This window comes from Cherax quadricarinatus, chromosome 60, assembly GCF_038502225.1.
Source record: "Cherax quadricarinatus isolate ZL_2023a chromosome 60, ASM3850222v1, whole genome shotgun sequence".
Taxonomy (NCBI): Eukaryota; Metazoa; Arthropoda; class Malacostraca; order Decapoda; family Parastacidae; genus Cherax; species Cherax quadricarinatus.
Window position 1 is genome coordinate 18515083 of NC_091351.1, and position 17373 is coordinate 18532455.

The 17373-nt window shown below is 39.4% G+C and overlaps 1 protein-coding gene across 5 annotated transcripts in view; it reads left to right on the plus strand.

Moving 5' to 3' along the window:
- Window positions 1-17373, plus strand: part of IntS6 (integrator complex subunit 6) — a 438513-nt gene that overhangs the window by 138128 nt on the left and 283012 nt on the right. For all 5 annotated transcript variants that reach the window (XM_070097997.1, XM_070097998.1, XM_070098000.1 and 2 more), the window contains one exon: window positions 7084-7264. In XM_070097997.1, coding sequence (XP_069954098.1) covers window positions 7084-7264 — 181 coding nt within the window. The remainder of the gene's footprint in view (window positions 1-7083; window positions 7265-17373) is intronic.

Genomic DNA, 17373 nt, shown 5'->3' on the forward strand with positions numbered 1-17373 from the left:
GAGCAGAAGTTAGCTTTTCTTTTAGAGTTTGGAATGCTCTTTCTTGACGGAAGGTCCAAACAAAAGGAGCATCTTTCTTAAGCAACTCAGTTAGAGGAGCAGCTATGGAAGAAAAATTGGCAATGAAAGCTCTATAAAAACCTGCTAAGCCCACAAAGGATCTTACGGCATCAGCAGTTTTGGGAGTTGGAAAATTTAGTACTGCAGTTACTTTACTTTGGTCAGTCGTAACCCCTCTAGGAGTGACTACGTGACCAAGAAACTTAATTTCTGATCTGAAGAATTGACATTTTGACAGTTTGATCTTTAAATTGGCTTCTTCAAGCTTACCAAGTACTACATCAAGTCTTTTCAAGTGTGTATCCACGTCTTTAGACATGACGATTACGTCATCTAAGTACACCATAAGTGCATTACCTATGAGACCTCTAAAGATATTAGTCATGAGCCTTGAGAACGTGATAGGGGAAGATCGTAATCCAAATGCCATTCGGAGGTAGTGATAATGACCTGTAGGAGTGGAGAATGCAGTTAGCTCTTGGCTGTCCTCGTGAAGAGGGACTTGCCAAAACCCTTGTAACAAATCTAGGGTTGAAAAGACTTTGTTATCTCCAATATTACGTAAAAGATCACCCAGTACAGGGAGTGGAAAGCGATCTGGAATGGTTTTTGCGTTTAACTTCCTAAAGTCAATTACTGGACGCCAAGTACCATCCTTCTTAGGTACTAGTATCAAGGGTGCATTCCAAGGTGAATTGCTAGGTGCAATAACTCCATCATCAAGCATTTGATTGATCAATTCTTCTGCGACAGCAACTTGTGAATGAGGCATTCTGTACGCAGGTATGTAGATAGGTCTAGTACCAGGTTCAAGTGGAATACGATGGGACAATAAGTTGGTTATACCCATCTTCTCACCTGGTAAAGCAATGGCTTTACGACGTTTGTTCAGCAGAGTCAACAAACGCTTGACTTCATCTGGGAAGTCAGTGGGAGCTAAGTCTTTCTCCTCAACTGGTGGAACAGATTGATCCAGTGAGGTGGATGAGGTCTCCCCGGCAGAAATAGCACCGACCCACTGGTCAGGTGACAACTCATCCTCTACCTGAACAGGGTAAGGATAGTGAACAAGGTCAACAAGATTGGTATTTGCTCTAAGGCGAACACTGTGACCAGAAGTGTTGGCCAGGTAGAAATGGATCTTACTATCTCTTACAACATGTAAGGATGGTTCAACAAATAGACCTTTTACTTTGCAGGAATCACTGTCAACTAGGACGTTATCACCATCTGGAACACTAGGAACAACTACAGACACTCTAGTGAGAGCACTAGCCGCAACAGAAACGTCTTTCTGCAGACGGCATGTGACATCAACAAGAGATGGCATTACTAGTTGCAAGTAATTGTTTTCCGACAAGGCGTCCCCTGTGGAGAAACTACTACTCGAACTAGCAGGCATTGCAGGGATAGGTTGAGCACTCAAGGCAATCTGAGCGTCCTCGGACACTTGAGGCATCGGACTATCCTGCAATTCTGAAGGTATAGGTGGAACACTGATGGGAGTGACAGAATTACCAGTGCCTGACCGCTTGGGTACGCTACTGGAGAAAGCATTGGCTTGTAAGGACTTAATCCGTACATCATACTCTGCAGCAGTATAACAGATTTCTGATCCAAGCTGGTAACCCCAGAATGGAACGATCAAGTCGTCAATTTGTGCATGCCATCGATAAGGGTCGAGCACAATGCGTAAGTCTCGCATGGAAGCAAATCCCAGTAGAAGGTCACCAGGGAAAGTAATCTGATCGACAACAAGGAAGGAAACAGTGAAGTCTCTACCTTGGATAGAAAAGGTTAGGGCAGTCGTACCTCGGACACGCAGGTGAGAACCAGATACTCCACTAAGGGAGGACACAGGAGTCGGTTCTACGAGAAGGACATGTCGTAACTTCTTATCTTTAAACAAACTAGACCTAATAATATTGATTTGCGCACCAGAGTCCATGAACAATTGAACGGGCGCATTATAAACAGATGCTTGCACTATAGGGCCTATGGTTGCATTGGAAGTTATGTGCAAACAAAAAGGTGGATTTTCATCAGAAAAGACTTGTTCTACTCCATCCCCAAAATCATCTATGTCAGAGACATGTGAAGCAACAACCTCAGCAGGGTTGTCATTCTCGAGGCTGCTTAAGGCTTCAAAGGAGTTGTGAACGGGGATGGTTTACTCATTATCACCTACTGTCACCTTGGGGCGGTTTGACTGGGGCGCTCGAATTCCCCCGACTGGGAAGAACGAGCCTGGTTCTGGTGAGTTTGAGAATTGAATGAATGAGCCTGGTTCTGGTTATTTTGAAAACCACGAGATCTGTTTCCTCTACGGGTTCTGCGGTTGGAACGACCACGGAAAGGCCTAGAGTACTGAAGGTTATAGAGAGCATTACACTCAGATGTGTCATGTCCATGTATTCTATGATAAGTACAGTAGGGAAGATCTGAGTACTCATCATCAGTACGACGTCTCTTAGGGTAACTATCAGGACAATTAATTGCAATATGGCCACGGAAACCACAGTTGTAACAATTCCGCCGACTATGGTTACTGAATGTACTATGAATACTACGAGGTGTATAACGACTCTGTACACTGGTTCTTGGTGATCTCTGAGATGGTTGACGACTACGATTTGTCTCTGTGGCGCAAACAAGAGGTGGTGCAGACTGAGGCATATTTGTGACATTACTTTTAATACAAGGGAAAGTACCCTGGGGGCACAAGGAACGTACATGATTTAAGGCTGTAAGAGGTTCCATCGTTACAGTTGGAGGATCAGCCTCATAAGCACACACAGAAGCAGGCGGCATTAGTTCTTTAATTGCTCCAAAAGCTGCTATTTTAGCAATTGATGCTGTAAATGGTTTAGCCTCTTCAGGGAGAAAAGATGATGATTGGACAGCATTGATAAATGATGATAAAAGTTTGTCTAATCTAACAGCAAATGCACTCAACGATTCAGTACTCATGGGTGTAGCATTCACTAGTTCCCTAAGAACGACATATGGATCAGCTGTTTTTACTGGGACAAGGAAAGAACGAATCAGTTCCTCATATTGTGACCACTTAGTAAGATTCCTGAAGTCTCGCATATCAAGGAGATCAACAACGTGAACAGCAGCAGGAGATCGATAAAGAACTTCTTTAGCAATTCTGATAAGGCTTTCCTCTGAAGGAGGACCTTCAGCTAGGGCACTAGCACGAGAACGAATGGCTGCAAACCATGCTTCAAGACTATGTACATGGCCATTGAATAAAGGTAACGCATCAAGGGAATCACGAGTATAACTATAATATCTCGGTGTCTGAGTCGGTCTGTCAGTCGGTAAGGAACTGTGAGGACTGATGACAGGACCAGCAGTAGTAGCCTGAGAGGTCTGAGTGTCGACATTCACTAAAGTATCACTTGACGGTATGTGAGACATAATGGCAAAGTAACACGAGAACAAATAAGGCAAAAATAATGAACAATAAAAATGATATAAAATTCTAGAATTGAAATGAAAAGATATACAACTAATTCTGCAGAATAATGTCTAAATACACTGCAAGAAGAAAGAAAACTCAATTTAAAGGACTATTGACAAAAATAAAAAATTTACATTGAAATATACAAGTAAAAATATTACTGGAGACTGAATTAAATGCAAAATGAGCTGTCTTTACTCTTGCTAATAAAGAAATTAATTAATTAAATTTTAAATCAATGTGAAAGTGTAAAATAAAATTATTAAATTGTTAACTGGGAAATTTAAGTATTTTCTAAGAATGCATAGACAAAATTAAATTATAAATCATAAAATATCAATAAAAGAAAAGAATTCACTGCAGAACAGTTCAACAAAATAATTCACTTCAGAACAAGTGCAACAAAATAAAGTGTAGAAACAATCACTGCAGTAATAAAGTGTCACTGGGAAAACTCAGGTAAAATAATGAATTAAATTATGAAGATCAAAAAAATAAACTGATTGAACACTTTAACTCTTAATTGTAAATTAGACAAAACAATTTACTCAAACAGAGTAAGAAAACACTTTACATTAAAAGTAATTGAAATTGCATCAAGAGTGAATTTGTTCAAGAATATAAAAAATAAAACACAGGAACAAAACAGGGAATATAACACTTAGTGACGGAGCACCCAACAGTATTAATTTATTCTTACAACAAAATCCTGCTGTGACTGATACAACAAAATCTTGCTGTGACTGATACAACAAAAATCTTGCTGTGACTGATACGACAAAAATTTTGCTGGCAAAAATAATGGTACACAGTCTGCGAAAAATTAGAGGAATGAGACACTGTTGGCATACGAAAAAAATGACACGCATAGAAATAAATGGAAAATTTGGTATACTGGGGTGAATATCACTGCATGAAATACAATGATATACTGAGAATACAACGCTGAAAGAATACAATAAAAAAAAATGAATCACTTCACACAGAGTGACTGACTGGTACACTACACAATAATACTTACTATAGACAGGAGTAGCAAAATGAAAAACACAGAATAAAATAATATAAGATAAGTGAAAACACTGAAAAATATTGGAAAAATACTGAGTTAAAGAAATACTGCGTTTACACTGAAAAAAAAAACACAAGGTTTAGAGTACACAAGCAATTTACTATAAATGTCTCACACACGCAAATGTCCTGAAATGCAAGAAAAATGTCTCAAGAAAATTATCACTGAAGTCGGGAGTAGGAGACGGGTGATTACTGGTGATGAGGCGAAGATATTGTCCTGTGGGCGGGCGGTGCTTCCTCTTCCACTCGCACTATTGTCGTGAAGAATGTGCTTTCTAGGCGAACTCACATAACTGGCTTTATCTCGTTGGCACCAGCTACAATCTCTTGACCAATTATGTGAGCCAAAACAGTACTAGGACCCGGTACAAGGGTGCAAACAACCACAGGTAGATGAGTGGATGGCTGGTGGTGGTTGATGGTGGGTGTGACTCTCGCTGGGGTACTGCCGCGCACCCCGGGTGGTGGGAGAGAGAGTGGTGGGGGGGGACGCTGGGGGTCTGCCGCGCACCCCACTCACCCACGAAGATGGCTAACAACCCACTCTATGCCACAGGAATGGTAAAAAAAAAAACCACTCTTAGCATCCAACAGGGAGCACAGCGATATAAACAATACCTCAGAGGAGCTTGGCTTACTTCTTACTGCGTGGCTTACTTCTCTCTCTCAGCTGGGTTAGAAGCTGGGTTGGCTGGCTGGCTTACCCCACGAGAATGGATGACTGGAAGACGGGTAACGATGCACAAAGCACGGAGGAGCAGTTGGATGACAGGAGACAGGCTGGATGATAGGCTGACTGGCGTTCACTTCCACAGTCTGGCTTACTGACTGGCTTAATTGCAAAATCCGGGTCAACCCCTCGGAGATTGAAGCAATTAGCACACAAACTAAGCCAGGAAGCTTGAAACGGCTGCAACAGGCTTGCAGGCAGTAGGTTTGAGGGGAGTATAAGCTGCTGGCTGGAGGGTGTGAGGGGAGGGCATTCACCTTTGACCCTGCCGGCTACTCACAACAGTCTTCAAACGCCTTGAATTACCCTTAAAAACGTAAATCCACGCTCCACACCGCTGTACACCATTTATCATGTGGGAGTTCGATACGTGGATTAGGGTAGAAATACTCACGTAGGCTGTTATACGTATAATTACTGATATGTGGACAGAGCCCGCAGCCGATTACCTATCTCCTTGGTTACACTCGTAAAACTGACCAGGCGGCTGGCCAGTACCCCGTAGTGGGTGTTTTGAAATAGTGTCAGCTCAGCACAATATGAACGACCGTGACTCAAGACGGTTGGTCGTTGAGTCAACGGACAGGTTACTGGTAACTGGTTACTGGTAACTGGTTACTACTACTGAGATTGCTTTCTATTTTGAATTTTTATTCAAACAAAAAATAGAAGACTTACTATTATGCAGACTATTGCAATACTGTAATAATTGTATAAATAACATCAATCCATTCATGACTGCATATTAGAATGGCTAGTTGGACATTTATTGGACAATGACATCATTTGTTTACTTTTGAACATTGGCAAAAATCAAACATTTCCCGTACTTTGAGCTCCATTTCCAGGTTCTTTTTATAGTAAAACCAATCAAAATCACCTCTATTTCTATAATATGTTTTTCATTCTATCAAATGAGACCAAGAAAACGAGAATACAACCATAAATACTATACGAAAATAGACCACGAAGTCGGCATTTTAATTAAAAAATGGTCGGAGTTTTTTTTTCTCATTATGCACTGTGTGCTCCAGGATTTTTTTTTATATGGTGCACACTGACCACACAGACCCATTCTCTCACACGTGGGCCTACCAGCTTTCTCCTGCTTGATTTGAAGCCGCTGGAATTTATGAGTGTATATATACGTCAAACACGGTACCTCGTAAGACGTATATGTACGGCTGCGACAGTCAAAGGGTTAATGACAAATTCAATAGTCATCATTGTTGACAGAGATAATAGTTACAAGATTTTTGTGTGCATATAAATGGGAAATAATTTGTTATGAAAACATCTGTTTGTCTGCCTGTGTACCTTGATCTGGTGGGCCCCTCTCTATAAAATATTGTTTGTCAAAGGTTTAAGTAGAATACCAGTAATCCTTTAAAAATCTGCAGCACCTGATGGGCACTGAATTACTCTGTAAAGATTCTATATAATGCCACTCCCCTCCCTACTACATTAAAAAATCCCAGGGAAAAATTGGCATCAAATATATTCTTTTGGTTACCTTAATAATGATAATGTAAAATGTTTCATAATATTTTATGGTGCTATTATTGATTCTTAATTTTAGATAGATGAGTATATATTGCATAGCTTATGATAATATTTCATTTAATTGGTAAAAAATTTTAATGCTTCCTGTAAATATATTTTTTAAATTGGTGACTAAAAACAAAAGATAATATTGCAAATAACGGGTTTGAAGTGTTATAAGACATTTGTTTATTTTTTCTCTTTATAGATCTTCCCACTGCCAAAAGTGAATCCCATTCCTGGTGCTGACCTTACCAAAGAGATCTTTCGTTGGGATCAGCGATTATTTGGTCTAGTTCTGCGCTTAACTGGTACCCCTGCTCCAGATCCAATGGGACTTGTTCCTAGTGATAATTCACCACTAGATAAATTGTGTGAGCAAACAGGAGGTAATGAATAACTCAGTATTAAATTTAGTAGCTTAAATATCTTCAATTATCATGTAATTTTCAAATGTTGAGCCTACTGTGGTAGTGTAACTCTATAAAGAAAGTTAGTTTTGTTTTTGTTTTTACTTTTTACTAGTACAGTGGACCCCCGCTTAACGATCACCTCCAAATGCGACCAATTATGTAAGTGTATTTATGTAAGTGCGTTTGTATGTGTATGTTTGGGGGTCTGAAATGGACTAATCTACTTCACAATATTCCTTATGGGAAAAAATTCGGTCAGTACTGGCACCTGAACATACTACTGGAATGAAAAAAGTTCGTTAACCGGGGGTCCACTGTATTTTACTTGTGAATGTGTTTTTTTTTTTCCTCAGGATTAAGTGTTGATCAGTTGTGAAAGTGTCCAGAAAACTTGCTATGTATCAAGTGTAGGTAACCAGCACATGGAACACCATGTATAACATTTACATAAAAAATGGGTTTTCACAATGAGTACTTTTAACCTTTCTTTCTTACATTGATGCACGATCTTTACTGAGTCACTGCCATTCTTCTGTGCAGTTAGAAAATGAATAACTAGTCAGTACATTGTTAATTTTTATTATCTTTGGGAGATTTTGTTGAGTGTTGAGTACATCTCTATAAAAAGACTAATGAGCTTTGCCTTATAAAATCACAATTTTTCTTTATTTACATAGTTGTAAGGAAAAAATCTATCACACCTGTCTTGTGTGGAAATAGCCTCTTTTGGCTGTTTTGTTATTGATTAAAGGTACTGTTTACCTTTCCCAGTCATATATATACAGTAGGGCCGCACTAATACAGCGGGTTAGGTTCCAGGCTATCACCGGAAAGTACACATTGCCGGAAAGCAGAACGCCATTTTTTCCATTTATAAATGCATGTAAATGCCAGACAACAAGTTTACACTAAATTATGTTAAGTTAGTAATAAAACTGGGCATTAAAAAACACAAAAAGTAAAATACATACACAGTACATTCATTACTTATCTTAAAGTATTTGTAATGTTAATGTAGGGCGAGAGGTGAGCAGTACTTACTTCTAGGAAGTCAGGTGTATGTAGCCCTGGCTAACCATCTCATACTTAATATACGATATTTAAAACAGCCCAGATAGTTAAAATACACATACAGTACACTCATTTTTTACCTTAAAATGTGCATAGTCTTAATGTAGGAAGAGAGATGAGTAGTGTTTATTTGTAGGAAGTCAGTGTTGGTAGCCAGTAGGTGTAGCCTAGGTGGGCTACACCTACTGGCTACCTACACTGTGGCCCAGAGCCATATTATTAGCATTGACTTACCTTGTTCACTGAATTTAATCGTTTCTGATAGCTATCTTTAGATGCCATCATAAACGAAGGAAGAAGTAATGAATAATCATGCTGAAAATTGTAAACAAAGGCTGAGTGGGGGAGTAGCTGGGCCAAACGCAGATTCATACACGTTTTCTCTGGTGCCTGACCAGAGAAAACGTAATTTTGTCCCTCCGCCCAGCTACCACACAGGTCCACAAGTGTTATTATCAGGGCACATATAAGAATAAGAAGAAAATTGTCAAAGTGGGAAGTCTGAATGTGCGTGGATGTTGTGCAGATGATAAGAAAGAGATGATTGTGGATGTTATGAATGAGAAGAAGCTGGATGTCCTGGCTTTAAGTGAAACAAAGCTGAAGGGGGTGGGAGAGTTTCAATGGAGAGGAATAAATGGGATTAGGTCAGGGGTTTCAAATAGAGTTAGAGCTAAAGAAGGAGTAGCAATAATGTTGAAGGATAAGCTATGGCAGGAAAAGAGGGACTATAAATGTATTCAAGGATTATGTGGAGTAAAATAAAGATTGGATGTGAAAAGTGGGTTATAGTAAGCGTGTATGCACCTGGAGAAGAGAGAAGTGTAGAGGAGAGAGAGAGAGAGATTTTGGGAAATGTTGAGTGAATGTATGGGGAGTTTTGAATCAAGTGTGAGAGTAATGGTGGTTGGGGATTTCAATGCTAAAGTGGGTAAAAATGTTATGGAGGGAGTAGTAGGTAAATTTTGAGTGCCAGGGGTAAATGTAAATGGGGAGCCTTTAATTGAGCTATGCATAGAAAGAGATTTGGTAATGAGTAATACATATTTTATGAAAAAGAGGATAATAAATATACAAGGTATGATGTAGCACGTAATGAAAGTAATTTGTTAGATTATATATTGGTGGATAAAAGGTTGATGGGTAGGCTCCAGGATGTACATGTTTATAGAGGGGCAACTGATATATCGGATCATTATTTAGTTGTAGCTACAGTTAGAGTAAGAGGTAGATGGGAAAAGAGGAAGGTGGCAACAACAAGTAAGAGGGAGGTGAAAGTGTATAAACTAAGGGAGGAGGAAGTTCGGGCGAGATATAAGCGACTATTGGCAGATAGGTGGGCTAGTGAAAAGATGAGTAGTGAGGGGGTTGAAGAGGGTTGGAATAGTTTTAAAAATGAAGTATTAGAATGTGGGGCAGAAGTTTGTGGTTATAGGAGAGTGAGGGCAGGAGGAAAGAGGAAGGATTGGTGGAATGATGATGTAAAGGGTGTGATAAAAGAGAAAAAGTTAGCTTATGAGAGGTTTTTACAAAACAGAAGTGTTATAAGAAGAGCAGAGTATATGGAGAGTAAAAGAAAGGTGAAGAGAGTGGTGAGAGAGTGCAAAAGGAGAGCAGATGATAGAGTGGGAGAGGCACTGTCAAGAAATTTTAATGAAAATAAGAAAAATTTTTGGAGTGAGTTAAACAAGTTAAGAAAGCCTAGGGAAAGTATGGATTTGTCAGTTAAAAACAGAGTAGGGGAGTTAGTAGATGGGGAGAGGAAGGTATTAGGTAGATGGCGAGAATATTTTGAGGAACTTTTAAATGTTAAGGAAGAAAGGGAGGCGGTAATTTCATGCACTGGCCAGGGAGGTATACCATCTTTTAGGAGTGAAGAAGAACAGGATGTGAGTGTGGGGGAGGTACATGAGGCATTATGTAGAATGAAAGGGGGTAAAGCAGCTGGAACTGATGGGATCATGACAGAAATGTTAAAAGCAGGGGGTGATATAGTGTTGGAGTGGTTATTTTTTTTTTTTTTTTTTTTTTTTCAACAAGTCGGCCATCTCCCACCGAGGCAGGGTGACCCAAAAAAGAAAGAAAATCCCCAAAAAGAAAATACTTTCATCATCATTCAACACTTTCACCACACTCGCACATTATCACTGTTTTTGCAGAGGTGCTCAGAATACAACAGTCTAGAAGCATACACATATAAAGATACACAACATATCCCTCCAAACTGCCAATATCCCAAACCCCTCCTTTAAAGTGCAGGCATTGTACTTCCCATTTCCAGGACTCAAGTCCGACTATATGAAAATAACCGTTTTCCCTGAATCCCTTCACTAAATATTACCCTGCTCACACTCCAACAGATCGTCAGGTCCCAAGTACCATTCGTCTCCATTCACTCCTATCTAACACGCTCACGCACGCTTGCTGGAAGTCCAAGCCCCTTACCCACAAAACCTCCTTTACCCCCTCTCTCCAACCCTTTCGAGGACGACCCCTACCTCGCCTTCCTTCCCCTATAGATCTATATGCTTTCCATGTCATTCTACTTTGATCCATTCTCTCTAAATGACCAAACCACCTCAACAACCCCTCTTCTGCCCTCTGACTAATACTTTTATTAACTCCACACCTTCTCCTAATTTCCACACTCCGAATTTTCTGCATAATATTTACACCACACATTGCCCTTAAACAGGACATCTCCACTGCCTCCAACCGTCTCCTCGCTGCTGCATTTACCACCCAAGCTTCACACCCATATAAGAGTGTTGGTACTACTATACTTTCATACATTCCCTTCTTTGCCTCCATAGATAACGTTTTTTGACTCCACATATACCTCAACGCACCACTCACCTTTTTTCCCTCATCAATTCTATGATTAACCTCATCCTTCATAAATCCATCCGCCGACACGTCATCTCCCAAGTATCTGAAAACATTCACTTCTTCCATACTCCTCCTCCCCAATTTGATATCCAATTTTTCTTTATCTAAATCATTTGACACCCTCATCACCTTATTCTTTTCTATGTTCACTTTCAACTTTCTACCTTTACACACATTCCCAAACTCATCTACTAGCCTTTGCAATTTTTCTTTAGAATCTCCCATAAGCACAGTATCATCAGCAAAAAGTAACTGTGTCAATTCCCATTTTGAATTTGATTCCCCATAATTTAATCCCACCCCTCTCCCAAACACCCTAGCATTTACTTCCTTTACAACCCCATCTATAAATATATTAAACAACCATGGTGACATTACACATCCCTGTCTAAGACCTACTTTTACCGGGAAGTAGTCTCCCTCTCTTCTACACACCCTAACCTGAGGCTCACTATCCTCATAAAAACTCTTTACAGCATTTAATAACTTACCACCTATTCCATATACTTGCAACATCTGCCACATTGCTCCTCTATCCACTCTATCATATGCCTTTTCTAAATCCATAAATGCAATAAAACTTCCCTATCTTTATCTAAATACTGTTCACATATATGCTTCAATTTAAACACCTGATCTACACATCCCCTACCCACTCTAAAACCTCCTTGCTCATCCGCAATACTACATTCTGTCTTACCTCTAATTCTTTCAATTATAACCCTACCGTACACTTTTCCTGGTATACTCAGTAAGCTTATTCCTCTATAATTTTTACAGTCTCTTTTGTCCCCTTTCCCTTTATATAAAGGGACTATACATGCTCTCTGCCAATCCCTAGGTACCTTCCTCTCTTTCATACATTTATTAAACAAAAGTACCAACCACTCCAACACTATATCCCCCCCTGCTTTTAACATTTCTGTCATGATCCCATCAGTTCCAGCTGCTTTACCCCCTTTCATTTTACGTAATGCCTCACGTACCTCCCCCACACTTACATTCTGCTCTTCTTCACTCCTAAAAGATGGTATACCTCCCTGACCAGTGCATGAAATTACTGCCTCTGTTTCTTCCTTAACATTTAAAAGTTCCTCAAAATATTCTCGCCATCTACCCAATACCTCCACCTCCCCATCTACTAACTCCCCTACTCTGTTTTTAACTGACAAATCCATATTTTCCCTAGGCTTTCTTAACTTGTTTAACTCACTCCAAAATTTTTTCTTATTTTCATTAAAATTTCTTGACAGTGCCTCTCCCACTCTATCATCTGCTCTCCTTTTGCTCTCTCTCACCACTCTCTTTACCTTTCTTTTACTCTCCATATACTCTGCTCTTCTTATAACACTTCTGCTTTGTAAAAACCTCTCATAAGCTACCTTTTTCTCTTTTATCACACCCTTTACTTCATCATTCCACCAATCACTCCTCTTTCCTCCTGCCCCCACCCTCCTATAACCACAAACTTCTGCCCCACATTCTAATACTGCATTTTTAAAACTATTCCAACCCTCTTCAACCCCCCCCACTACTCATCTTTGCACTAGCCCACCTTTCTGCCAATAGTCGCTTATATCTCGCCCGAACTTCCTCCTCCCTTAGTTTATACACTTTCACCTCCCTCTTACTTGTTGTTGCCACCTTCCTCTTTTCCCATCTACCTCTTACTCTAACTGTAGCTACAACTAAATAATGATCCGATATATCAGTTGCCCCTCTATAAACATGTACATCCTGGAGCCTACCCATCAACCTTTTATCCACCAATACATAATCTAATAAACTACTTTCATTACGTGCTACATCATACCTTGTATATTTATTTATCCTCTTTTTCATAAAATATGTATTACTTATTACCAAATTTTTTTCTACACATAGCTCAATTAAAGGCTCCCCATTTACATTTACCCCTGGCACCCCAAATTTACCTACTACTCCTTCCATAACATTTTTACCCACTTTAGCATTGAAATCCCCAACCACCATTACTCTCACACTTGATTCAAAACTCCCCACGCATTCACTCAACATTTCCCAAAATCTCTCTCTCTCCTCTACACTTCTCTCTTCTCCGGGTGCATACACGCTTATTATAACCCACTTTTCACATCCAATCTTTATTTTACTCCACATAATCCTTGAATTAATACATTTATAGTCCCTCTTTTCCTGCCATAGCTTATCCTTCAACATTATTGCTACTCCTTCTTTAGCTCTAACTCTATTTGAAACCCCTGACCTAATCCCATTTATTCCTCTCCACTGAAACTCTCCCACCCCCTTCAGCTTTGTTTCACTTAAAGCCAGGACATCCAGCTTCTTCTCATTCATAACATCCACAATCATCTCTTTCTTATCATCTGCACAACATCCACGCACATTCAGACTTCCCACTTTGACAATTTTCTTCTTCTTATTCTTTTTAGTAATCTTTACAGGAAAAGGGGTTACTAGCCCATTGTTCCCGGCATTTTAGTTGACTTTTACAACACGCATGGCTTACGGAGGAAAGATTCTTATTCCACTTCCCCATGGATATAAAAGGAAAATTAATAAGACCAAGAACTATTAAGATAAAATCAAAGAAAACTCAGATGAGTGTGTATAAATAAATGTGTACTTGTATGTGTAGTGTGACCTAAGTGTAAGTAGAAGTAGCAAGACATGCCTGTAATCTTGCATATTTATGAGACAGACAAAAGACATCAGCAATCCTACCATCATGTAAAACAATCACAGGCTTCGTTTTACACTCACTTGGCAGGACGGTAGTACCTCCCTGGGTGGTTGCTGTCTACCAACCGACTTTTGTTTAATAAATGTATGAAAGAGGGGAAGGTACCTAGGGATTGGCAGAGAGCATGTATAGTCCCTTTATATAAAGGGAAAGGGGACAAAAGAGATTGTAAAAATTATAGAGGAATAAGTTTACTGAGTATACCAGGAAAAGTGTACGGTAGGGTTATAATTGAAAGAATTAGAGGTAAGACAGGATGTTGGATTTCGGATGAGCAAGGATTTTTCAGAGTGGGTAGGGGATGTGTAGATCAAGTGTTTACATTGAAGCATATATGTGAACAGTATTTAGATAAAGGTAGGGAAGTTTTTATTGCATTTATGGATTTAGAAAAGGCATGTGATAGAGTGGATAGGGGAGCAATGTGGCAGATGTTGCAAGTATATGGAATAGGTGGTAAGTTACTAAATGCTGTAAAGAGTTTTTATGAGGATAGTGAGGCTCAGGTTAGGGTGTGTAGAAGAGAGGGAGACTACTTCCCGGTAAAAGTAGGTCTTAGACAGGGATGTGTAATGTCACCATGGTTGTTTAATATATTTATAGATGGGGTTGTAAAAGAAGTAAATGCTAGGGTGTTCGGGAGAGAGGTGGGATTAAATTATGGGGAATCAAATTCAAAATGTGAATTGACAGTTAATTTTTGCTGATGATACTGTGCTTATGGGAGATTCTAAAGAAAAATTGCAAAGGTTAGTGGATGAGTTTGGGAATGTGTGTAAAGGTAGAAAGTTGAAAGTGAACATAGAAAAGAGTAAGGTGATGAGGGTATCAAGTAATTTAGATAAAGAAAAATTGGATATCAAATTAGGGAGAAGGAGTATGGAAGAAGTGAATGTTTTCAGATACATACTTGGGAGTTGATGTGTCAGCGGATGGATTTATGAAGGATGAGGTTAATCATAGAATTGATGAGGGAAAAAAGGTGAGTGATGCGTTGAGGTATATGTGGAGTCAAAAAACGTTATCTATGGAGGCAAAGAAGGGAATGTATGAAAGTATAGTAGTACCAACACTCTTATATGGGTGTGAAGCTTGGGTGGTAAATGCAGCAGCGATGAGACGGTTGGAGGCAGTGGAGATATCCTGTCTAAGGGCAATGTGTGGTGTAAATATTATGCAGAAAATTCGGAGTGTGGAAATTAGGAAAAGGTGTGGAGTTAATAAAAGTATTAGTCAGAGGGCAGAAGAGGGGTTGTTGAGGTGGTTTGGTCATTTAGAGAGAATGGATCAAAGTAGAATGACATGGAAAGCATATAAATCTATAGGGGAAGGAAGGCGAGGTAGGGGTCGTCCTCGAAAGGGTTGGAGAGAGGGGGTAAAGGAGGTTTTGTGGGCGAGGGGCTTGGACTTCCAGCAAGCGAGCATGAGCGTGTTACATAGGAGTGAATGGAGACGAATGGTACTTGGGACCTGACGATCTGTCGGAGTGTGAGCAGGGTAATATTTAGTGAAGGGATTCGGGGAAACCGGTTATTTTCATATAGTCGGACTTGAGTCCTGGAAATGGGAAGTACAATGCCTGCACTTTAAAGGAGGGGTTTGGGATATTGGCAGTTTGGAGGGATATGTTTTGTATCTTTATACGTATATGCTTCTAAACTGTTGTGCTCTGAGCACCTCTGCAAAAACAGTGATAATGTGTGAGTGTGGTGAAAGTGTTGAATGATGATGAAAGCATTTTCTTTTTGGGGATTTTCTTTCTTTTTTGGGTCACCCTGCCTCGGTGGGAGACGTCCGACTTGTTGAAAAAAAACAAAACAAGATATGCAGTAAATGCCAGACAACAAGTTTACACTAACTTATATTAAGTTAGCAATAGAAATAGGCAGTAAAAACATGATAAAAGGTAAGATACACACTGAGTACACTTATTACTTACCTTAAATTATTAATATTAATGTGTGAGAGGTGAGTGGCAGGGTGTTTATTGAATAAAATCAGAATGGCACACCATCATCCTCTAACTTTGCACTTAAAGCAAGAGGTTTACGACTCCTCTTTTTATCACAGCTAAGCTTAGTCGCCATCGTCAAAGAGAGCCATCTCGTTAACGAAAGAGTAAACGAAAGAGAGAACGAGATACAGAGTTCAGATAATGTAAGAACACAAATTGAACAGGTAGTTGGCGATCACTTGGTCAGGTGAAATAAATGCGTATTAATTTGTAAGTAAGTAAGTAAGTTTATTCAGGTATACACAAATACAGTTACATAGAATTATCATACATAGCAGCATATGTGTAGAGAACCTAGGATAACCCAAAAAAGTCAGACACTGTCTTATTTCCATTGGGGTCTTTTTACCTTATTATTATAATATAAAGGTTATAATATTTTTTTATTATTCTACAATGAAGATAACATCTTATTATCATACTAAAAAGACTATCTACAATACGAGGGTCATTACTAGGAATAAGGTAAAATTTACACGTATGTTAGCTAAAAAAATAGAAAATCATTCCCCTCCCTTTCTGTAGCTACATTCATCAGACACCTTTTGGCAGTCTTCTTGAACTGGTTCATGCTATGACTGGCTTTGACATGTGCAGGCAGTCTGTTCCATTCCTTTATTGCTGTACAATAAAAGGTGTTTGAAGCCTGGCCACTGACCGTGGGTACTACAAAGTTGTGCTCCCTCCCCCTAGTACTATGATTGCTTTGGTTCCCAACCTTGACAAAATTGACAGCAAGATATTTTGGACACTGTTTGTGAGCAATTTTATAAACATGATTTAGCTTCAGTTGTTTTACTCTGTCTTCATTCACGTACATTTGTAAGAGTTTGTAAAACTTTTACCTCACAATATTTTTTTATTATAATAATAATTACCTCACAATACAAATACGTACAATGGACCCTCGTTTTTCGTAAGGCTCGAAAGTCGTAATTTTCGGAAATTGTAACTTTTTTTTTTTTCATCAAAACATTGACTCGCAAATAGTTGTTCGTCTGGGATGTGTACGCACTGCCCCGAGCCACCTCACACTCCATTCCCAGTCAGTGTGCCATTGTTTGTCAGTGAGTGAGGATGATCCCATGAGTTCATACGATACATTTCATAATCCATTCGTTTTAGTGCTTGCATCTGCTAAATAAGTCACCATGGCTCCAAAGAAAGCTTCTAGTGCCAGACCTTTGGTAAAGAATGTGAGAAACACATGTAATTTAAGAAAAAGTTTGTAGAAAAATATGAAAGTGGTGGTGGTAGAGTGATAGCAGTTGTGATAGTGGTAGAGGGTGGTAGTGATGGTGGGAAGGGTGGTGGTAGTTTTGATAGTGGTAGAGGGTGGTAGTGATGGTGGTAGAGGGGTGGTAATGA